At 39.2% G+C, this 23,475-nt stretch overlaps 3 protein-coding genes across 6 annotated transcripts; 1 reads left to right on the top strand and 2 right to left on the bottom strand.

Annotated features, from left to right (window-relative positions):
• Window positions 1–1,193: 1,193 nt before the first annotated feature.
• On the top strand, window positions 1,194–9,363 carry kcnk6 (potassium channel, subfamily K, member 6). The gene is made up of 3 exons (XM_007552438.2): window positions 1,194–1,581; window positions 5,132–5,524; window positions 8,595–9,363. Exons 1-3 carry the CDS (start codon window positions 1,266–1,268, stop codon window positions 8,834–8,836), a joined length of 951 nt encoding a protein of 316 aa, XP_007552500.1. The 5' UTR covers window positions 1,194–1,265; the 3' UTR covers window positions 8,837–9,363.
• A 3,877-nt stretch (window positions 9,364–13,240) lies between these two features.
• sertad3 (SERTA domain containing 3) lies at window positions 13,241–17,136 on the bottom strand. 4 transcript variants are annotated; one of them, XM_016671632.1, is made up of 3 exons: window positions 16,211–16,526; window positions 13,425–14,021; window positions 13,241–13,328 (listed from the first exon to the last, which is right to left on the bottom strand). In XM_016671632.1, exons 2-3 carry the CDS (start codon window positions 14,012–14,014, stop codon window positions 13,280–13,282), a joined length of 639 nt encoding a protein of 212 aa, XP_016527118.1. In that variant the 5' UTR covers window positions 14,015–14,021; window positions 16,211–16,526; the 3' UTR covers window positions 13,241–13,279. The 4 variants fall into 4 exon arrangements, with proteins under 4 accessions (XP_016527118.1, XP_007552501.1, XP_016527117.1 ...); XM_007552439.2 differs by lacking the exon at window positions 16,211–16,526 and adding an exon at window positions 16,959–17,136 and having other exon boundaries at window positions 13,241–14,021; XM_016671631.1 differs by having other exon boundaries at window positions 13,241–14,021; window positions 16,156–16,515.
• Window positions 17,137–18,731: 1,595 nt separating this feature from the next.
• On the bottom strand, window positions 18,732–22,921 carry blvrb (biliverdin reductase B). Its single transcript, XM_007552442.2, has 5 exons — window positions 22,704–22,921; window positions 21,558–21,719; window positions 19,539–19,628; window positions 19,286–19,417; window positions 18,732–19,184 (listed from the first exon to the last, which is right to left on the bottom strand). Exons 1-5 carry the CDS (start codon window positions 22,786–22,788, stop codon window positions 19,030–19,032), a joined length of 624 nt encoding a protein of 207 aa, XP_007552504.1. The 5' UTR covers window positions 22,789–22,921; the 3' UTR covers window positions 18,732–19,029.
• Between the last annotated feature and the right edge of the window lie 554 nt (window positions 22,922–23,475).

The raw sequence follows: 23,475 nt of genomic DNA on the forward strand, positions 1-23,475 counted from the left end.
CAGTAGCCAGAAAAAGTGGAATGAAATTCTCCCAAATAAAACTCTGAAATTTTGAGATTAACCTCAGAGATTTACAATAAGAACATGTAAAAGTCTGAGATTGAAAAGTTGAATATTTGAAAGAAAAATATCAGATTTTATGATTAATTTGTTGCAAATTTGCTACAAAACACTCAGAACATTTGTAGAAAAATATTTGTCCTGCTTCAAAAGTTGAATATTTTAAAAAATATGTATGTATGTATGTATGCAAAGGAGGTCTGACATATGGGTCCCATACGGGTTTGTCTGCGGGTTGCACGGTGGCCCCACATGGGTTTCCCCATGTAGGGCCACAGCCCACATGGGCCCTAAATGGGCCCTACATGGTGGTGGGCCCACATGGGTTTGCCCATTTAGGGCCCATTTAGGGCACATGTGGGCCCATGTGGGCTGTGGCCCTACATGGGGAAACCCATGTGGGGCCACCGTGCAACCCGCAGACAAACCCGTATGGGACCCATATGTCAGACCTCCTTTGCATACATACATACATACATATTTTTTAAAATATTCAACTTTTGAAGCAGTTAAATGGGCCCCACCATGTAGGGCCCATTTAGGGCCCATGTGGGCTGTGGCCCTACATGGGGAAACCCATGTGGGGCCACCGTGGAACCCACGGACAAACCCATATGGGACCCATCTGGTCTGCCCTCCATTTCCACCTGGGCCGCCTGGCAGAGTATATTGTAGAAAAATTTTGGAAATGAATCACAAAATTTCTGACATTTTTTTTCTATCAAAATTTCAACTTTTCAACCCAACAAATTTCCCTGTTTTTTCTATAAAATTTCTGAGATAATTCAAAAAAAATTCTAAGCTTTTTCTAGCATTTTCTTAAACTTTTCGAACTTAAGAATGTTCATGTTTTTTTCTAGAAAATTTCTAAGATTATTCTAAAAAAATGCAAGTTTATTTTCTGGCAAATTTTCAACAAACTTAGAAATCTCAAAATGTCTTACTTTTTTGGCAGAAATGTCCTCCTCTTTTTATTTTTCTATCTGCAATGACCCTAATACGCTGTCATAATTAGCAGTTTAATTTTTTCACTTTCCTGACTGTCGGTAGTCGCCATCAGGACGCACCTGTGCGGCCGCCATGTTGGCCCCGCCCCCTGTCCGCCGGTGGGAGGTGTTGGACCAATCAGGCCGGCCCCCTGAAGGTTTCAGTCTGCGCGCGGCGCAGAGGGGAAGCAGTCCGGGTGGGTCCGCCGACGCGCCGCCATGCACTCCGCCAGTAAGTCGTGGCTGCTGCTCAGCGGCTTCGTGCTCTTCTACATCATCTACCTGCTGTTCGGGGCGCTGGTTTTCTCCAGCATCGAGCGGCCGGCGGAGGACGAGCTGCGCCGCGACACGCAGCGGCTGAAGGAAGCCTTTCTGAACCAGAGCTGCGTCAGCGCCGCGACCCTGGAGCTGTTCCTCAGCAGAGTCCTGGCCGCCAACAAGCACGGCGTGTCCGTCCTCAGGAACTCCTCCAGCCGGTCCAACTGGGACCTGGCGTCCTCCATGTTCTTCGCAAACACTCTGGTCACCACTGTAGGTGAGTCCGCCAAACTTTGCGGGTTTTACGCATGACGCAGGCCAAACAAACTTTATTTTAACTTGAATACAATAAAGTGACCTGAATTAAGATGCCTAAAAGTATCAAACTGTGTTCACTGAAAAGAAAATGGAGCTGCAACGTAAAACAATGAGTTAATTTGTTAAAATCTGTTAAATGAAGTTTAACATGACAGCTTGTATAAACTTAACATGTTTACTTGGATAAACAAAAATTTAAAGTTGGATCATCTGTTTTATTTTTTAGTGTAGCTTTATCTCTTTTTTGCCACATGTCCTGGACATATAACGAAAAGCTGCTGCTCAACTTTCTGTAAAGTTTTTCAGCCTTGACTTATGAACACCGAAACCAAAAACCTCAACAGAGCTATTTGGTGCAACAGAGACCAAAGTTTTTGTTTTTTCTAATCTCTCATAACTGTTTAACCTGAATATGTCAACTTGGCACCAACTTAAGGCATTACTGGCTGAGTGCCCAGGTTTTTTTTTAGTGTTTAATTCCAGTATTTCATCAAGTTTGTCTTAATTGGGGCAATTTAGCTCCAATTTAGAAAGAAAATATCTAACTTAAGAGGTCTTTCCTGGATTAAACTGTTGGTAGGAGGATTAATATACTTGGTGAAACTTTATATTTATTGTTTTTTAGAGTCTGTGCTGCTTTCAGTTTCCCACTGAGACAAACAAATATTCTACTCTGAAATAGATTTTTACAAGCATCTGGTTTTAAATTGAATTCAGATCCGTTTTGGTGATTTTTAGGGATTCACTGATATAAAATTTGGACTGATGCTGATATTTACCAATACTATATTTACTAGGGATGGCAGTCTGAAGTTGAACATTCTTCACTTTTGAAACTCTGAAATTTCAAAAATTTCCCTAGAAAAATACTGATATTAATCAAAATCTCAGTTATTAATTTTTGACAATTGGAGTTCAGAAATTTCCTTATTTCTAGAAAATTTCTGGGATGGTTAAAATTGTCTTTATCTACACCGGCCCCAACATGACATCTTATGTACCCAAATTTATCATCTGTGGTTTTACCACTAGTTTGTTTTTCAAAAATGATCAGGTTGAACCAAAATAAAAAAGCAATGTCTGTTTTTTTTTGTTTTTTTTCTGGTTAATTTCCAGTAAATGTTTTACTTTTTTGTGGGTGGGGGGTGGAGGGGGTGATTTTTGGTTTATACTTTCAGTTCATAACCGAAACTATGAACTGAAATTGAATTCAGGCTCTTTATGTTCATGGTGTTAAATATAACCCCATGTAGTTTTAAGAGTTTAAGGAGTAAAAGGAAACCGCTGAGATCATTTGTGCTTCAGGACTTATGGGCCTGGCTTTCAATGCACTTCCTGTTTTGACAGGAAGTTGAGGCAGCTGCTGATAAGATGGGCTGCAGAATAGTTTGACATGTTTGCTTCTGTACTGCCAGGAAGGAGAGCAAACAATTTCAGCTGCAAAAACTACAAACCCTCCAAACGAAAGTTTCATAATGTTTCTGAAAATAACCTGATGGGAAGTCTAACTGGAGGGGACACATTCAGTGATTCACCATATTTCAGTGTTAATCTACGGGGAAAAAGACATTAATTCTACCTACCATGCAACGTTAAGTGGCTGTAATATCTCTGTCTGGTTCAATAAACACACAAAAGTTGTTTTGAACATTTGTATCCTGATCGAAGGTCACAGAACCTCAAACTCCAGCTGAGCCACGTGGCTGAATTGAGACTCACTCTGGTTGCCTAGCAACAACCTGCTGGGTAATGGTCTGGAGTCCCCCCCCCTCACACCTTCAGTTGCCTAGCAACAACCTGCCAAGTAACTGTCACAGCAGCAGTTTAAGTTTTCTTTCCAATTTGCTTCATAACTGATTAAAAATGATAAAAAGACGTTTAGCGAAACTGGATAAGAGATCAGTTTGACATTATTTAAAAAACTGATTAGCAACTCGTACATTTTCTTTATTCCTTGCATTTTTAGTTTCTGTTTAACATTTATGTAATAAAATTTTTCACTGGCTAACTTATTTTTAAATTTTTAGCTTAACTTTTTTTGAATTCTTATACTTATTCTTTCAGTCGCTGACATTTCTTCTTTTTTTTAATGGATTTTTTTGCTAAACTTTCCAGCAGCTAACATTTTTCTTACAAAAGCAAGACCTTGGTAACGTCTACAAGTTTGGTTCTTGTGAAATGTTGGATCATCTGCTGGATGGAAGCTGAAATGTCTCATTACTGACTAAAATCTCTGTTTCAGCTTCTTATGTTTTGAAAGAAGTCGCTGTACGTTTGGCTCTTTGTTGCAAAACGCAGCGTTATCTTGGTCAACTGCTGCTGAGATAGTCGCCGTCACAGACATGCTGCTGTAAAATGCTCACATGGTCACTGAGGAAATGCAAATTCATGCATGAAGCAGAACAGAGATGATCTTTGTTTGCCTGGTTGGTTTCTACGTTTTCTTATGCGTTTTAAATGAAGACGAGAACAACAGCAGAGTCTTGGCCACCCGCATTGATCAGACAGCGGCGCGTGATTTTGTTTTCCGTTGCGGTTCTCATGTTTCTGCTGGTTGCCTGGACTCTGGATGTGGAGCTGCAGATGAACCAGCTGCATGAGAAATGTGCAACCAGTTTGCACTAAAGTGAGAAATGTGCAGCTGAAACCGACTCTGCAGTTTTACTGTCGTTCACATGTTAAGCGTAAGGAAACGACCTCTGACCTGCAGAACAGCTGGAGGTCTGAGCTCTAATCCTTACTGAAATGCATAATTATCACGTGACGTCAAACTTCTGGGAGCTTTATCACCGACGGCCATCTTGGTAGGCAGTTGCTAGCTTAGAGCTAGCGCTCACCTCGTTCATATCCAACTTATAGACAATACAAATCTCATTGTTTATATGATACAATTGGGTATTTCTTGCTTCTCGGTGGCTGCAGTCTTTTGGTTAATTTTTGGTTAAAACATGTTTTTTTTTTCATTCAGTTAGTAGAAAATCCAGAAACTTTCCTCAAGTAGGAACAGAAATGGCTCATAATGTAATTACTCAAAGTGCAGCGTATTAAAATACTCCTAAAAGTACATTATATAAAAAAAGTAATTACTCATGTAAATGTAACTAGTTACTACCTGACTCTGGTACTAACTAGTTACATTTATCTGACTTTTAGGTGAAAGTAGATTAGCTAAAAGTTTTCAAAATTAGTTAAAAAGCTAAATGAAAAATTAGTGCATTAGCTATTTAGCGTAGCCACCACAGGTACCATCTAATTACCTCGTTTTAATCATCTAGTGAGATTTTGTGACCTGAATCATCCAGTTTTGGTGCAAAAAACTGTTTTTGGACATTTAGTAACTTTAGACCACCAGAAAACTTCTGAAGTGGAGAATCCAGAAATTCACTCAAGAGTAATGATACTTAGTTATAAAATTAGTGAAAGTACAATGTTGTAAAAATACTCCTATAAGTAGGAGTATTAAAAAGTTACTCCAGTAGATGCACTCAGCAGCTGTGGTGTCCTTGCAGGTTATGGCCACCCCACGCCGCTGTCTGACGCTGGGAAAGCGTTCTCCATCGCCTACGCACTAATCGGCGTTCCCTTCACCATGCTGGTGCTGACCGCCTGCGTCCAGAGGATCATGCAGCCTCTGGTCCTCGCCCCGGTCGGCCTCCTGCAGCGCTCCGGCCTCAAGCCGCGGCCGGCCACCGTCGTCCACTTCCTGCTGCTGCTGCTGGCGGTGGTGCTGTGCTGCTTCCTGGCGCCGGCCGCCGTGTTCAGCGCGCTGGAGGCGTCCTGGACGTTCCTGGACAGCGTCTACTTCTGCTTCATATCGCTGTGCACCATCGGGCTGGGGGACTTCGTCCCGGCGGCGCGGCCCGGCCAGCCTTACAGGGCGCTGTACCAGGTGGCCGTCATGGGTGAGTTCAACTGACCATCAGCAGTTCAGAACTTTACTAATAAAATCATCTCATGTTTGCTTTTATGCAGGAACAGAATCTTACAAAGTATTTTGGTCTAGTTTCTAGTGCAAATACCTTAGTACACTTCAGTTAAACTGAGTAACTTTTCAGCAACATAAATCATTTTTTATGATTAGGCCGTTGCCTAGCAACCCAGTTTAGTCCCACTGTCAGATTATTTCATGGGAAAAATGTCTTGTTGGAAGTGAAATAATCTACTAGTTTAACTGAAACTTTTTCTTTTTACATTGAGGATTTATTGACTACAAACAAACTTTTATTTCTTGCTTAAAAGTTACTTGTAAATTACTTTTGTCTTCAAGTGTACTAAGATATAAACTAAACCGATATTAGTTGGTGGGGTTTTGTTTCTGCAGTGTAGGATGACGGTTGTGTTTCAGACTGTTTGGTTAGGAGGCGGCGCCTCATCCTGAAGGAGGATCATCATCATGTTTACTGAGCTCCGGTTCAACTGATGCAAACAAGACGGACGGCTTAAAACCCAGGGAAAAATATGAAAATACTAGTGGTGCAACTGGATTAAAACTTGAAATGGTTTCCATAGTAACCCTCCCGGGATAAGGTGGTGCTTGTTAAACAGCTCACTGTAAATATATCACCAGATTTGCCGACGCTGTCATTGAACAAACGATGGAGAAAATGATAAACATCAACCCTGACGGGTTAGTTTGTTTTCTAAACTTGAATTGGATTTTATTGTGAAAATGATCATAAATGCTCTTGTTGTCGTTAGCGTTCTGCTAACCTCTGCTCATGTAAACTTCATCCGAAGACGTGAAGTTTGAGTTTATTCAGGGTTTTGTTGCTCCTTCCTGAGGCCCGGCCCGGTTTTTTATCCCAAAGCTCCAGTTTATCACCAGTTTGGTGGAAAATCCCCAGAGCGAGTCCTGGATGTCGTCTAATGACTGAAGGCTATGTTTAGCAGCCGTTTATTGCTTTGTGCGTCGGTGTGAAGCCGACTGCTGCAGATGGCCGTGGCTCTTACCTCAGAGGTGAGAAGTGGCGCTTCTCTGCTTCTCCTTTTCCTCAGCAGCACATCAGGCCTAGACGGCCACTTCCTCTTTAACCTGACGGTTGCTCTCCCTGCCACTATTACTTCATTTCTCTTTGTAAACATTTTGTGTTTTCATAGAAACTGTTTAAAATCAAGCAGTTTGGATTTTATTCCTCAGTTTTAGGAAAAATGTTAACTTGGTGCAGTTTTATGTGCCTTTCTTAAATTAAACTTATTTTTTAACTCTAAAGAACAGCTGAAAAACTTTAGGAATCAGTTTTTCTTTTATGATGCCAAAGAAAACTAATCGTGTGACTAAAGACGGGTTTCCTGTTTAGGCGTTGATGGGTTTTCATACGACAGAATATTTGGGCCAGGAAAAAAATTATTACTAAAATCATTGTGAGAAAAACAGTCGTAGAAGAATCAAGTCATAAAACAATAAGTCACAATGCTAGAGCAACAAAGTCACAACGTTGAAAATACAATAAAGTTGGATGCCAAAGTTAAAAGGTACGAGAATAAGAAAATTTAAATGATCAGAACTGGAAAAGTTGTAGAAGAAGAACGGCGACATTACAAGAACTGGTGACGTTTCCAGAGAGTCGTGGAAAAAAATGTGCCAACATAAGAATTAAAATTCAGTTTAGATGTAATATGAGGGGAAAAGTCGTACGATAAAAGCATCAATTTTCTCAACTGCAGGTTGCAGAACCAGACTTGCTCTGCAGGAAGCCTGAGTGTTTCTCCAGGAAATGAATCCATGAATGTTTGAATCCTTTCTCCTCGAACTCTCCAAACTTCTTGTGAACCTTTTTGTGTTTTCCTGCATCAGCTGCTCGGGGTGAACATTTTTCTCCGTCATGTTTTGGCAGGAAGCCGATCGCTTCACACGCAGCAGCCATGTTGGTTCTGCAGACAGGCGGGATTACGTAATGTCAGAATAAGTGAAGCCAGATTAACTGTGAACAGGATTAAAGTGCAGAATGTGACCTGCAGACCGTGACGGTTTCCTTCAGCCACTGAAGCTAAAATATAATTACCTGCTGTTTGTTCCACATTCGCATCGTTTGAGCTGCAAAACGACTTGATTTCTGGCAGATTCTGAATTTCTGCAACACTTTTGCTTCAATCTGGGAGGAATTTCAAAACTCCTGAACTGCTGTTTGAGTTTTGCTGCTGAGTAAATATTTTAGGATGAGTTGTGGAGTTTGAACAGTCAAAGTCCTGAAACTTATCAGCTGCTGTATATTTTCCTAAATTCTGGAATCGTTTAAAACAAAGTAGGTTGATTCTTCAGTTTCTGAGTAATTTAATGGCAGCAGGCCATTAAATTGTAATCCTGCCATGTTGAAAACCTCTGAAGACTCAATGACTGAGCTTCCTTATCGTGGAATGTAAATAAAAATGGAGTGGTGTCAGATTTTAGTGGTGGTAGGATTTCTCCTTTGTCGTTGGTAAAAGACCAGGAGCAATTTCTCCTGCTAGCGTTAGGCTAAGGTGTTTGCAATCTTTTAATCTCCATGGCAACCATTCAGCTGTGCAAAATGCCTGGTTGGCCCTAGCCCCGCCTTCGAAGACAAAACTCCTCCTCTGAGCTGCAGTTTCCAGTCTTCTGCCTCCCAGAGCAACCCTCCACCACAACTCCCCCACTCGGCTCCTTCAGACTAGCCAGCAGCAATTAGCAAACACCTAGTGGAACTGCTGAGCTCGTTACAGGAGCTACTGCTCAGTTAAACGCTGTTGAAGGGTTAATATAGGAGCCATGTTGGGATGACTTCCTGTAGGTGGAGTTTCAGAAAGAGTAGGAGCTTCTTAAAGAAACAGAGGTCCAATTTAAAGGTGTCAAATTAGAAAGCTAAATTCCTCAAGTCATATTTGATGTACATTATTTTTATAACTTATTTTGCTATAAAAACAACACTGCCCCTTTAAGCAAAATATTTTGGCCAGTAATATCAGATTTTCTCAGGTTTTCCCAACATGAGACTTTTTCTGTTTTGGCTTTTCCAGTCTACCTGTTCATTGGTCTCATGATGATGTACCTCCTACTGCGGACCTTCCACAAGATGGCCGACGTCCACGGCCTTACCACGTTCTTCCAGCTGCCGCGCTGCGAGGCGTCTCTGATGGACGACGACACGGAGCCGATCGTCGGCAACGACCCGACTCCGCCTCGCCCAAAAGACAGGCCCGCCACCAAACCTCTGGATCCGGGATCCCAACCGTCGTACAACTCCATCAACAAAGGCTGAGCCGGCGGCGGGGAAAGGATTTACCTCTGGAGAGTCGCTGGGCTGAATCTGAACTCTTGTTTTAATTTCATTCCAGAGGAATTGAGATGAGCTTTAAGGTTCAGCCTGTTGGCGGGTAGAAAGGGTTAAAGTTGGAACAGAAACTCTTTAAAAAACTTGCTAAAAAGCACAGGAAGCTGTTTATGCATCTTCTACACTGGTTTACAGTCTCTAAACGGGCACAAGACTTGGGTCGGTCTGCAGCTTTTTAACTAATTCACTTTGGTCCATTTGTACATGTTTGTTTGTCACGTTTGGATTTCTAATGCAGAACTAATGAGTAACATCTTTTTTTTATTTTATTTTAGCAGGAAATGCATCCGGATCTGCTCACTGAAACTAACAGTCGTCCATTTGACTTTTGGATTATTATTATTAAATGAATGTCAAATTGCTTAAAACGTGACGGCTGCTTCAGATCTTCAGTGAAATCAGTCGGTTGCTTAGAAGAAAACTACGACGGCATATTGGGGCCACTGTAGATGGGAGCCGGGATGAAAGAATTACTGCCAAAAAAATTTACATTTTCAGATTAATCTTCGAATTCTGTTAGAAAAAACTTGGACATTTGAGCTTGACATCAAAAATTTGCAAGAAAACTCATTTTGAAACTATTTTTTTAGAAACATGGAAATGTGAGTTTCTAAAGCTGAAATGTTTCTCAAAATTTGAGTTATTCTAACAAATGTTCAACTTAAGCTCAGAAATGTTCAAATTTGACTGAGACTCAAATGTTCAAGAAAAAAATCTACAGTTTGAGATCTCAACATTTCTTGTGACAAATTATAAAATTAAGAAGATTTGATATCAATCTCAAAATTTGGGTCATTTTTGCCAGAAATCAACTTGTTTTTCGTTCTCTTTTGTTTATGATGGCCCCAGTACATAGTGGTAGAAAACAGAAGGGGGCGCTGTTTGCATCAGTAAAAGGCTGGCATGTAATTCGTCATGTTTGAGGGATTCATTCAAAACTGGAGCAAATGGTTTCAATACAGGGAATGAAGAGGCTGAACTCATCCATAGCTGTTTGGAGAAATACTTGAAATGCACTTTAATTAATGCAGATGCTATAGTTGTAGGGCTGAAATAATGACTGTGTTGTAACAATTTAGGTAGCGTCTTAGTCATATTTAAATAAAGATTTGTCCTTAACTCTGCTCCTGTCTTCCAGTCTGTTAAATATTTTATGAATTAACTTGAAATTTGGATCCTTCTCATGTTTTATCGTCGCGGTCGAACAGTTCTCCAGGACGTGTTTCTGCATGATGCAGAGGATTATAACAGGTTATGTTAAAACAGCGGGTCTTGATTCTCCTTTTGCTTGACCATTCATACCGTTATTAAAATGCAAACACAATAAGACTTCTGTGTGAAAGGTTGGATCCAAACGACTAACAGGTCCTGGACCAAAGCGACCAAAAGACTTTTGAACCAAGCAACCAAAAAAACTAGAGGTTGGACCAAAGCGACCGATGGAACAAAACCCGGGACTGAAGAAACCTAAAGAACGAGGCCTTGGATTGAAGCGACTGACGGATGAGACCCGAGATCCCGGAACCATGCGACCAAAGGATTGAGGTCCCACATGCCAGAGGTTGAAGGAAAAAGATCCTGGACCCCATCGGCTCTTTAAACAAAAGTTGCATATATTTGCTGCACTGAGGATAAAAATGGCTCTTTGGATTGAAAAGGGTCTTTGACTAAAAGCCTTGTGGCTTCGCAGAATGACATAACTGAACCGTGAAACTGGGTCGAACACAAGAACCACTAACTTCCATGCCATCATCATCTCATGACCGTCGGAGAACAAAGATTGTTTTATTAAACGGGAGGTGAAGCTCGCCCCACCCTGGTTCTTCTATCGTGTCACTGGTGAGGAAACGCTCTGCTGTTCTGCACAAACATGTTTCATGCAGATTCCTCACCGGCTGCATCGCCGGTGGGGACAGCAGGAATCCAACCCACAACTTTTCCACAGCAAGTCACTGAGCCCCTGAGCCTGAATTGTTCAGCTTTTGAACCTTTACTAGAGGAACTTATCAATTTTGTACCATGGAAACTGAAGCACATGATTGGAAACTTAAGAAAAAGGGAAAATACCAGGATGTCTGGCAAATTAGGGCTAAATGGAGACCTAATGTGATAAACCCAACCTAGGGTAACCACTCGCCATTCAGATGGGATTTAAAAATGGAGCTGGAATCAGTTTTATAAATGCAAATTAGTCCTTCTGGAATTTTGCTGCTTATAGTTGCAGCAAATTGGAGCAACTTTCAGGTTTTTTTTTCTAGACTTTGTTTGAATCGTTGCCATCCATCCATCCATCCATTTTCCTTCACCCTTGTCCCTCAGTGGGGTCGGGAGGGGTGCTGGTGCCTATCTCCAGCTCACGTTCCGGGCGAGAGGCGGGGTACACCCTGGACAGGTCGCCAGTCTGTTGCAGGGCAACACAGAGACACACAGGACAAACAACCATGCACACACACACTCACACCTAGGGGCAATTTGGAAAGGCCAATTAACCTGACAGTCATGTTTTTGGACTGTGGGAGGAAACCGGAGAACCCGGAGAAAACCCACGCATGCACAGGGAGAACATGCAAACTCCATGCAGAAAGACCGGGGCCGGGAATCGAACCCAGAACCTTCTTGCTGCAAGGCGACAGCTCTACCAACTGCGCCACTGTGCAGCCCTGAATCGTTGCTGCTTGGATAATTACCTCTAGTTTTGGAAGTGGTGCTAGCAGGTTTTAAGCCTTTGCTTTTCCACTTTAGGACAGCTATGATGCATAACCATGGCAACAAGGTATTGTTTTAACTGGTAGCAGCTGGCTAGCATCTCAAAAGTTCAAATACCTGAATTTGGACCCCAAACCTCAGTTGGATGCAGTGGAGAAAGTTCAAACCACCTCTTCCATCCATCAGTGTTCAAGGATTGTATCCCCTACTCCAACATCTAACTATCTTAGATAGAAATTTAAAGAGAACTGGCAAAAGGAAATGAGGTGGATTATACAAATTTTACACTTTGTATTGGTGATTCACAATAAATTTAGGTTGGTTTTGATAGAACATTTTTAAAAATGTTTTTTCAAGACACTTTAAATATCAAACATGGCAAATGATCCAAAAAGTTACATGATGGGAAATTTAAACAAAGTGAAAATAACATTTTATTTTTTTATCCTTTGTAACCCGGCTAGATGCACTGGTCTAGTCAAAGAATCATGCACTACTGAGGTCACTTACAATAAAATCAATTTAAAATACTCTGGCAATCATGTAACGTGTCAAATGTAGTTTGAGAATTTAATTTAAAATTCTATGAGATACCTGGAAAAGTTGCTTCTGCTAAATGTTAAAAAAATCACAATTTGCACCCAGATATTTTAAGAAAATCTGTATTTCTAAAACTAAATGACTATAAAATAAAAGTACATAAATTAAAAAAAGCAACAAAATATTGAAAGTACATGAAAATAAAAGTACATAAGGTGGTACATTAATACATCAGTGATTTGTCCATATGATACAACTTTAAATAAAACATTTTGTTTGCAACAAAAACGGTTTATAGTCTGCAGAACAGCTAAAACTTCAGACGTTTCCGTGTTTCTTCAAACCATATCTGGGTTAAATGCTCAACAATTAAATATGAAATAAGTATTAAATGTGTAACAATAACATTTAAGAACAAAGAGGGCTTTTTGTTTCATCACTGCGTGTTAAAAACACTAACATGGTTGAGGCAAATGCATATTACTGACAAAGTGCAAAAATGTAAAGTAAACCATATAAAACATGTCGGCACCGCTGGGATTCTTAGAGCCAATATGGCTGAAACTTTGCAGCGTGATAAATAACAGTGCTGTGATGGCTCTTTGAATTACAAACGAGTTTAAAAAGACAGAAAACAACTTCAAGTTGAACTCTTACAGAAACTGAACGTAACGCAACTGACATGTTCAGGAAAACAGCTGAAATATTCCCAAAACAAAACGCAAAACTTCTTCACAGGTCTGAGCCGTAATGTTAGTGTTTCAGCCACATGATCAGAACCGACATCTGGCGCCATCTTCTGGTCCGGTCCCGGTACTGCTCACGCTTCAGACAGCTGCAGCTTACTGGCTCATGATCCACAGACTCGCTGCTTAGCAGTGAAGAAACGGCTCAGGCTACAAACAGATTTTACTGCGACTCGGTTTATTTTTAAACCAAAAGCTGCCGAAGTTCCTCCTGCCCCGTTTTTACATTTCATTTGCATTCCTACGACTTTCTAAACCTCGTAATGCACTATTGTTTGAGTTCATGTAGAAAGTTAAAAAATAATAAGCATTTCTTTTCTTCTGAATTCAGACCACTAACTTATGATGGAAGTTTTTTTGTTTATTTTAGAGAAAGTCGTCAAGACTCCACCAGGATCTCCATCAGGTGCTCCAGCTCAAACGCTTCCCTGCTTTGATTAGGGCCAGAGAAGGAGGCGGAGTCAGGTGAGGAAGAGGAGGAAGAGGAAGAGAGCGGACTGAAGGAAGAGAACGAAGGCAAGCACCTGAAGTTGGAGGAGGCGGAGGAGAACGGCGGCAGGTAGCAGATCAGCTCCTCTTCGGCCGGGTAGCCGACTCTCCCCAGCAGGGACGCATCTACTTCCTGGAACAGATCCTCCATGCTGACGTCGTTCACGTAGCCGGGTTTCGCCGCGTCGCCGGCGCTCTCCAGGTTTTCCACAGACCGCAGAGGTGTCCGCGGAGCTGCCTGCGGGCCGCCGTCGATGGTGGAGTCCAGCGCAGTGAGGATGGAGGAAATGGCGGCTGAAAGGGAGAAGTCGGACTCCGCCGACCCCCAGTCCTCGTCCTCTGATTGGCCGCGGTTTGTGGGCGGAGTCGCCGGTTCTCCGGACATTAAGGCAGAGTCCGGTGGCGGTGGCGACTCACCGTGTTTCTCCAGAGCGATCTGGCGCAGCGTGTTGGCGATCAGAACCGAGCGGCGCAGGCTGGGCTCCGGCAGCTCCTGGCCGCGCTGGTACTTGTTCAGTGACACGGAGAAGACGAACTGCCGCTGGCTCTCCCACGTCGGGCTGCTCCGGTCCGACGCCTCCCCGTCCTCCAGGTCCAGTTTCCGTTTCTGACCTTTCAGAATCATCTTCACGCTGTGGAGGAAAGCAGAAACGGTTCAAGTATGGATCTATAAATAAAAAACCTGGAGAGATCCGACTAGGCCCGACACATTTACAAATTTACTGCCATAACTTCAGGCCTTATTTTTCTGGATGATGATTCGTCCCAGAAGTTCTTGTGATTAACGATAATATTGTTGTTTTGAGACCATTTTCAAGTACTACAATGGTAATAATGCAAGAACACATTCTCATGTTACTCAGCAGGTCGTTGCTAGGTAACCACAGTTGGGAGGGGGATGGAGGGCTTGAACCTGCTTGTTACCCTGGTAGGTTGTTGCTAGGCAACCAGAGTGAGTGAGTGAGTTGATGCCACTCACATTCTACAGATTTTTCATTAACTACTTAAAAAAATTACTCAATTCCTTTTGGAAACAAGAAAAAGAAAAGAAAAACGTTATATTGCCTAAAATGCAACAAAACAGCTTTAGTAAATCTCAACTGGTTAAAACTTTACACTTGAGGAGTTTTGGCAAAAAACACATTTACAGACAAAAGTGTTTTTATTTTAAATACAGGTATATATGTATATATATCCATACACATTGTTCTGGCTTATGAATACTGTTCTGATTACAACTAATTGCCTTTTTTGTTTTGACTAACTGATTGCTAAATTAGCTGATAAATGTTTAAATAATCAGTTACATCTATAAATAACATGATCACAAAATAAAACCTGCCAGAAAAATACAAAACAAAACAATTTTATAGTTTCTTTCAAGTGGAGCTACAAAGCTGATTTGTAAAACAAGAGGTCTCACTTTGACAAAAACTGCAAGTGTGTATTTCTGTCTAAATAAGACTGTGAAACCTGGACTGGAGTTTTTTCCACTGATGACAGCAGAGATGTTCAAATCCCGCCGGTCCCTGCCATGTTTCAAATGGTTAAACTGGATCCTAAAACACTGTTAACTTCAGGCAGGTGTGTTGAACCTGGAAAACACCTAAAACATGTGGGACACCAGCACTGAGGACACAACTGAATACAGGTTTTTAGAAAACTATTCATTTATCTGTAATTGTGAAAACAAAAATGTATTTATTTATTTATTTATTTTGGAAATTATAATTACTCCCTTATTTATAACCTGCCACTTTTCCATTTGAGCATTTCTTGGTTTTGTAGACTAAATGTTTTCAGATTTTTCCATCAGTTTTTATGATATTTTGGATGTTTGAGCTAAAAATGCCTTTCCAATTCTGAAGTAAGGTTGTTGTTTGGTTTTGTTTTTGGTTGTTTTTAGTATCAGAAAAACTTAATCTACCAACAGAAACTGAAAAGGGGATCAAAAAATGATTCTGAATTTACAATTTGAGATCAGAAATCAGATTGTCTTGATATAAAATTGAAGTGAAAAGCTTTAAATCTTTTATAAATTCTGATTTGTATTTTAGAGAATAAGAATACTAAATTTGTGCTTCCTCTCATTTTATTTTGTTTTTCCACTTAGAAAACTTGAAAAATGATCAAATCAAATTCTATACTTTAAGACTGAGCACTATTATAACAAATAAAAAACATCTTCTCTCAGGACAGATAAATTGAGAATGGAGGAAGTAAAACAACTGGTGTGGAATATCACATGTCCTTATTTTTAAATAATGCCATCAATCTAATGGAGGACAGAAATTAGTCATCTGTTGGCTTCTGCTTTACTATGACTCAACATTCTTCGTGACTCGTTTTTCTTAAGCTTTTCAAGTTTCAGGACAAATATAAACTAATTCAAAAACACTTTAATGCTTGGGACCATTTAATTTGAAAAGTGTAAAATCAGTGAAAGTTTCCCAAGGATTATATCTAATTACAGGTAAAACTTAAAGTTCAGAGTTAAAAAGGTAGAGTCAGGATCGATATGAGAAACCGTTTAAATTATACATTCAGATTTAGTCAAGTTTGGTTTTGTTTCTTTTGAGTTTTTAGAGGCATTTTTGATCCTCTGAAAGCTGCTTTTTTGAGACACAAGATGGGGGTTGGTGCTGTAACGTTTGATTCATCGTGTGGGAGGGAAAAAATTACCCGGCTATACAGGGGACACTTTATAAAATGATTTAAATAAACAACTAACATTTTCTTTAAACAAAGCAAAACACTTTAACTCACCCGGAAACCCAGGCTGTAAACTTGTTAAGCTGTTTAAAAAGACAGTTAAACCGACCTGTTGGTTCACTCCTCCCTCGGAGAGTTTCGTTGCTGCCGTTTAACTTTTAAACTCGTCGCAATTATTCACTTCGCTAAAAGGACGACCGATAAAACTTCGCTTTTATGTAACCAAAGTAAAAATTGAACGGAATTTAAATAGCGATTTTTGAAAAAGTGAAAAACGTTTAAATGTACCGGAGCGCGGAGTCGGGTGAAACTAAGAGCAAGCTCCCGCCCGTGATTTGAGATTCACGCCAGTCGCTTTACAGTTGGAAGCTGGATGTCGAAAGGCATTCTGGGTAATGGAGTTTAGTTGCGTAACATTCCACCAGATGATTTTTTTTACCCTTTACAAGACAAGCTAATGTAACACTTCTTCGTCTTATACTAATAACAGCATATCAGTATTGATAAAAATAGTATTTATAAAACCGCTAAGTCGCCACTGTTCCGAATTATGTAATTTGGATTGCATTAATTCCTCAGTGATTACGTCACCTGACAAAAAAGGCATTTCCGTCGGAGTTCAGTATAAAACCACCTAAACTGCAACCTAATGAGGTTAGTTAATACATTTACCACAGGACAATATATAATTTATTACACAAAAGCAAGGAAATAACTAATAATATCGTTAAAATTAGCTATTTTTAACCCTTTTAGTATGACTTTTAAAAAGGAAAGCAAGGGAAGAGCTGTCCACGTCCACAAGGAAACTCATTTAAAATGAAGGCCAGTTATGGAAGCACAGGAAGAGAAGTTACCTGAAAGTTGTGGCCCATATGAAGAAAAACTGTTAGTAAAATTAGCTCGAACCGAAGAGAAACATGTCAAAGTTTCTGGTTTCGGTTCTATTCCTTTAAACTTCCAGCTTCATGAAGTTCCAGCGAGTCAGAAACAGCCGCAGCTCCTCCTCCATCCTTCCCAGCCTTAGCATTGGCCAGAACAGGAAAAGGGTAATTTTACCAAAATACAACTTCCGTTTGACTCTTTCAAAGTAAAGGCTTGTGCAAATCCGTTAACCATTATTTGGTAAATACAAAGTTAGAGATAAAATAACAATGGCAAGCTCAGAGACGTATTGGCACCATTGTAAATAGAAAAAAAGAGGAGTACATTTCCACCAAAAAAAGAAAATGAAATTTTGAGATTCATTTCAACATCTTTTGAGAAAGAACTTGGAGATTTCTGTTTGAAAAGTAAAAAATTTGCTAGAAAACGAGAAATTTTGAGATTGATCTCAGAAATTGAGAAAAAACCTTGGAAATTTCCAAATTTCTGAAGTTGAATACGTGGAAATTTCCAAGTTTTTCTAGAAAATTTCTGAGATTTTTTTTTGGCAGAAATGTGATAAATCTATAATATAAGAGTTTCATTTCTAAGTCGAGTGACAAAATATGTTATTCTATTTTCTGATATCTACCACTATTACTTCACAAGAAGCTAAAAGTGACCTTTCATACTTTCTTCAACATGTTTGAATTCTGTTGCACAAAATTATTCTTCACAATAACATTTTATTCTGCTCAATTCTGCCTATTTTGAACTCCTTTTAGAAAAAGTTGTTTTAAGGCTATATCACTTTAAATATTTTGGGTTGGTTTTGGGTTGGAAGGTAACCGGACTGAGCTTGGCTAGAGTTGATAGGTAACGGCACAGTGCCTGAGGATTGTAACTAAGCAATTGGGAAGTTTTTGAAATGCCTCATTATCCACACATCAGAATCAAGTTGGTCAAGTTTTTTTTTTTTTTACCCTGCGTTGTTTTTAGAGGTGGTTGAGACCCAAATGGAAGTAGAAAAATGTGCAAAATATAAATTTTGTATAATAGGTCCCCTTTAAATCTTGTCTTCTTTTCCATCTCCTAAAAGGAAATGTCTCTTCCACAAAATAATTTAAGATCACAACATATATTCATGCACATTAAAGCATGTAACTTTTTATTTTTTTTTACATATTTGTTCAAACTGTCACCATGTTGACAGTTTATGAAACAGATAATCTGTGATGAGATCAATCCCCTCTACCTGAGCTACTATTGTCAGAAGAAATGTACCACTTCTGACCAAAAACAACCAATCAGATTCAGGAGGTGGGCCTTAGCGTTGTGAATCACTTCATGTACTCGATGCTAAATGTGCTACCATCTGGCCATTACAGGAAAACCATTTATCTGCCACCATTGGTGGCTATGCTACCAATGGTAGCATAGCCACCAAGATCTGGTGATCTTGTTGTGAATGCTCAGTGGTAGCTGAGAGAAAAGGGGGATGGGCAGCGCTACACAAGATTGTGATTGACAGCACCAAGACCCGCCTCTAATTGGTTGTTTCTAGTTGGCACTGGGAGAAGGCAGAGGAGCTAAAATTTTTTCACAGATCTGTCTCAGACAATATTGTTACAACATGGTGACGGTTTCATCAAATATGTAAAAAAAAATATATATATATGTATATATCTATATATATTTATAAGAGGTACTGGAGCTTTAAGAGTGAGTGAAACTTCTCATTAGAGCTTTATAATTTACTCAGTAAATGATGCAAGACAGAAAAAGGACTTTTATTATCACCAGCTGTAAAATGAATCCAGAGCAGAATAAAAGCTTCACATGTTGTAAAGTTTGGTAACAAGATACAATCTTGTGCTGCGGCTGTTAAAGACAATAAAACTCAAAGATCTGAAGCATGTTTTGCTTATTTACCAATAAAAGAGATGGAATGAATTTGAAAAATCAAAAACATCTCTTGATTTATGTGTTAATGTTCTCTTTTCTATTTAGTTTTTTAGTGCAAATGGTAAAAAAATGGAAGCATCTGCAGTGAGTTTGCTGGGATTATTTGTATTCTCCCCAGACTCCCACAGTCTTTCTGTCCCACTCCGATGTGGACAGACACTTGACAAAGAAATGTCCCAGATCGTGCTTGGAGATGGCTCGTCCTTTCAGCATATTTTCTGTCGCCGAGTAGCGCTCCGTCAGAGGAAGGTCGCCTGCAGAAAACCCAAACAAGTTACTTTTTATTAGTATACAGAAATAAAATCCTATCATTTAAAGGAGGAAAGTTACTGCTAAATACTTGTTTTCTACTGACTAGCAATGTGAGGAGGCATGACAGCCACGTAGTCGAGCCCGGATGTTTTCAGAACCGTGTACATCCGGTCATGATCCTCCGTCACTGGGACCAGACGAGGCGGGACTTTGGCGCGATCCCACAGGAGGAACGCTGGGTGGGAAATAAATGGGATGATGTGATAAATATAAAAATTTAAATATCATGTTTGTCATGTTAAATGAAAAACATTTAACATTTATTTACTAATAAACGGCCTCTTTAAGCCTCATACCTGACATGCAGCCGATGACTTTGCGGATTCCTCGTGCCTTCATGGCCTCCACGATGTTCTTGGTGCCTTCAGACATCATGGTGGTTGGGCCTAATCGGCAAAAATACCATCAGTCTGTTACTGCAATAGTATATATATATATATGCACACTGCTCAAAAAAATAAAGGGAACACTCAAAATAACACATCCTAGATCTGAATGAATGAAATATTCTCATTGAATACTTTGTTCTGTACAAAGTTGAATGTGCTGACAACAAAATCACACAAAAAGCATCAATGGAAATCAAATTTATTAACCAATGGAGGCCTGGATTTGGAGCCACACACAAAATTATATAAATCTGAGCTTAAATGTGTAAAAACAGATTTTTCGCAGATCTTTTTTTCTTTTCTTTTTTCTTTTTGCAAAAATTCAGCAAAGATGAACACTGTGTGACTAAGCAGACGTTTTTCTGTACAAGGATAAATAAATTACAGGATGGACCTTGGGGAACCCCTCATGTCATTTTCATCTACTCTGTTGAAAAGTTACCTACTGGCACAAAGAAGTCCCTTTTCTTTAGATGAAATTCAAAATAGTCAGAGAGTCTGTGTTGGAATATTATCTTACGTAAACCAAAAGGTCGAAGGTCACCCGTAGTGACTAACTTGCAGTATTATACCCTGAAAACATCTTCCTGGACAACTAGAAGTGTCATAAACTGGAAGTGTCATAAAATAAACTTGTTGCAAGAAAGAATTGCACAATGTGAAGAAAAAAATGCACACTAACCAGTTCATGGAGGAAAAAAAACGTTTCAGTAGGAAATGTTTCAGCTGAACAATCAAAAAGAGAAAAAAAAATCATCATTTACAAGAAAAACATTCTTTGACTTTCTCATCTAATTTTCTATCCTGTTTGACTTCTAAAATATTTCAGCAGTTTAACTCTTTTTCCATTTTTGTCCTACAAATTCTACCAAAAACTTACATGAAAATAATTCAAAAATTAAAATCTGTAAAAATTCAAATTGGTACATAATTATAATAATTAAAATATATATATATATTTCAAGAGGATATATTTGTTATATTAAACTTTAAAATGAAACTCTCCTCCAGTTTTTTGTTGTTGTTTTGTTTTGTTTTCTTTTGCCGGTAAACTGTCTAAAGTTATTTAGGGTTCTATATTTGTTTCTGTGTGAATTCTTGCATTTTTTTTTTTTTTTTTGCAATTCTTTCAGTTTGGCATGATTTTGCCTAAAACCATCTCACGACCAGCCTCTTCGGTCAAATGGTTATTTTACGTCTTGTTACAATTTCAACTCTTTTGTAATCTGACATTTTGTCTGGCAAAATTCTTTATTAATAAACAAAGAGTGATAAGATTATCCCAGTTTTTAACATTTTTAAAATCTGACTTCTAACTAATCTAATCCAATCTCTGAAATATATTTAAACATATGAATACCTGACTGAAATATTAATGGAAAATATTTATTCCCTTGTTTACTTTTATTATTATTATTTTAATCAGTTGTGCTTTTGTGTTCCCATTTCGGGCTAAAAGCGCTGCGCTCTCTCTCTCTCTCTCTCTCTCTCTCTCTCTCTCTCCCCAGAGCTTATCAAGCGTTGCCATGGCGACTGTTGTGCATTGCTCGGTAGCGTTACTAAGATTTTTAAATATGTGGTTCATTCATCATGTGGATTATAAAAATCTCCAATAACACAGAAAAACGTCGCTACATTTATTGCTAGTTGCTATATAGGGAAAAAAAAGTCGCTATAGGGTTTTGTAAAATCGCAAAGTGACAAAGTGGAAACTTCTCGCCAGTAACGCTCATCCCCACACTCCGCCATTCCTATTGGCTCCGCCCACTTTTCTGAAATTGTTCAAAATTTGCCAGAGGGCGGGGCTTAGCTTTCAGAGCGGGGCCAGCTACACTTTAATCATGGAAGTCTTCAAACAAAGGTTTCTCCACACCTTTCTCTCATTTATGGATACAAATATTTCTGATTTATTATGAGAAGCCTTACTGAGGTCACTCCTGGTCCCCAGGATGATGATGACTGCGTCCTGGCCTTCCAGAGTCTTCCTCACGTCGTCTTTATTCAGGACGTCACCCACCACCACTCTGGACGCCTTGTGGTCCGCCGGCAGCTTGGATGCGTCCCGCACCAGAACGGTCACGCTGTATCCTGGTGAAAAACAAAACAAAAAAGGAAACAATTAAAATCAGAAACGGTCAGTTAGGTATTTACTGACGCTGCTGATCCATTCTGACCGAGTTTGAGCCAAAAATGTCTCTAGATGCCAATAGCTTCACTTTAGTCAACTGTAAACTTGTGTAACAAAAAATCGAAAAAGACGTTTAATTTTACCAGTAACGCCCCAAGAATCCCGCCCTTTGTGTTCAGGCGAGATAGAGAACAGCTTTCTACTATCTCCTTATTATGACTCGGCAAAACGCCGACCTAACGGTTAACATGACTCAGCAGATTTCACGGTGGGCAGAAGGAAATGAAAATGCTGCTAAAATGACACTTTTTTCATCACATGACACACGTTTGTGAATTTACAGCATCCTGTAAAATGCTTGTAGATCTTAGGACTCACATTTGTAAAAAATAAATAAATAAACAAATAAATAAATGCTTACATAATATATGTGCAACCTGATTGGTTCAGAAAGTAAAGTAGATCGAGCTAAAATATATTTTCAGTTCCTATAAGTCAAGTGAAAGTTTACTTCACACTTAATTTAAAATGCAAATCAGTTAAATATTATTATATTGTGAAAATGTTTAGCTTTTCCAAGCATTTCTATTTGAACTTTAGTTTTTTATTTGTTCCATTAGAGAAGCAAAATTCTTATTATTTTTAGTGAGACAAAAAAAATTACAAGCACTATTAATGTATTTTTTATCTTATTTTGTATATATAACAATGTTTGTATCTGAATAGTAACTGCTTATTATATTATGTTAAAATTAATCTTTAAAGGAAAATAAATAGGTTTCTGAGATTTTTATGAACTGTATTTTAAAAAAGAGTTCCGTTCACAGACGCTGACGCACTTTTGAGTGGAAAACATGAGATAAGTAAACAAACCCCAGCAGCCTGTTTAATAAACATCCACACGACCTCCGTCATTCCCGGTCGCTTCTCCCCGCAAAGCTCACCTGCAGCCACGGCTTGCGGCAGCGTCGCCAGCCCGGTCATTCCCGTGGCTCCAAATATCGCGACATTCTTTATGGACTCCGACATTATTTGAACTAGACGAGATTACGACACAGCAGCTATCTGACCGAAGAAAAGCAAGGTTTAATGTTTAAAAACATGAAGAAAGGCGTTTTATAAAGTCCTACAGAAACACTTCCGCCGCACAGACTCCGCCCTCCTGAAGATTTAAAGGAGCCGCGCTGATTTTCCCCTCCTCATTAACTTTTATTAGACCATTATGATCATATTTAGTAGAAAACGTTTTTTCTGCAATCTTAAAACTGACTGTCTTTTTACAGTTTGGAATCATCACTAGAGAGGAAAAACAGTTCCGAGACCAAGCCGGCCCAAGGCATAAGAAAACAATGCACTGAACCTCTAGTCTTTTAAAACTGTAGATCTAAAAATGTTTAGATTTGTCTGTCAAATTTAAGATTTAGAGAATCTGGCAGGTCTACTTTTTAAATGTATTAATTATTAATTTGTAAATGTTAGATTCAAAATAATTATTTATGTTGAAGATGTAGCTACAAACTTAATATTTAGCCAGAAAGCTATATGTTTAAATAACAAGCTAAATCATATCTCCAAACAAAGTATTGAGTTTTAAAGCCAAATTTCAAGCTCCAAACTAAATTCTTAGCCTCTTACCAGCTAAGTAGTTCATAAACATGTAGCTTCAAACAATTTAGTTAAAAAGCTAAATATTTAACTTGGCAACTAAATATTTAA

This window comes from Poecilia formosa, unplaced genomic scaffold, assembly GCF_000485575.1.
Source record: "Poecilia formosa unplaced genomic scaffold, Poecilia_formosa-5.1.2 Scaffold48, whole genome shotgun sequence".
NCBI classification, from domain to species: Eukaryota; Metazoa; Chordata; class Actinopteri; order Cyprinodontiformes; family Poeciliidae; genus Poecilia; species Poecilia formosa.

Coding starts and splice junctions, on each gene's coding strand:
- kcnk6 (XM_007552438.2), top strand. CDS start 1,266: ATGCACTCCGCCAGTAAGTCGTGGCTGCTGCTCAGCGGCTTCGTGCTC. Junction 1,582..5,131: donor CACTCTGGTCACCACTGTAG/GTGAGTCCGCCA, acceptor GTGTCCTTGCAG/GTTATGGCCACCCCACGCCG. Junction 5,525..8,594: donor GTACCAGGTGGCCGTCATGG/GTGAGTTCAACT, acceptor TGGCTTTTCCAG/TCTACCTGTTCATTGGTCTC.
- sertad3 (XM_007552439.2), bottom strand. CDS start 14,014: ATGATTCTGAAAGGTCAGAAACGGAAACTGGACCTGGAGGACGGGGAG.
- blvrb (XM_007552442.2), bottom strand. CDS start 22,788: ATGTCGGAGTCCATAAAGAATGTCGCGATATTTGGAGCCACGGGAATG. Junction 19,629..21,557: donor GGGGACCAGGAGTGACCTCA/GTAAGGCTTCTC, acceptor TTTGCCGATTAG/GCCCAACCACCATGATGTCT. Junction 19,185..19,285: donor CATGCCTCCTCACATTGCTA/GTCAGTAGAAAA, acceptor GGTTTTCTGCAG/GCGACCTTCCTCTGACGGAG.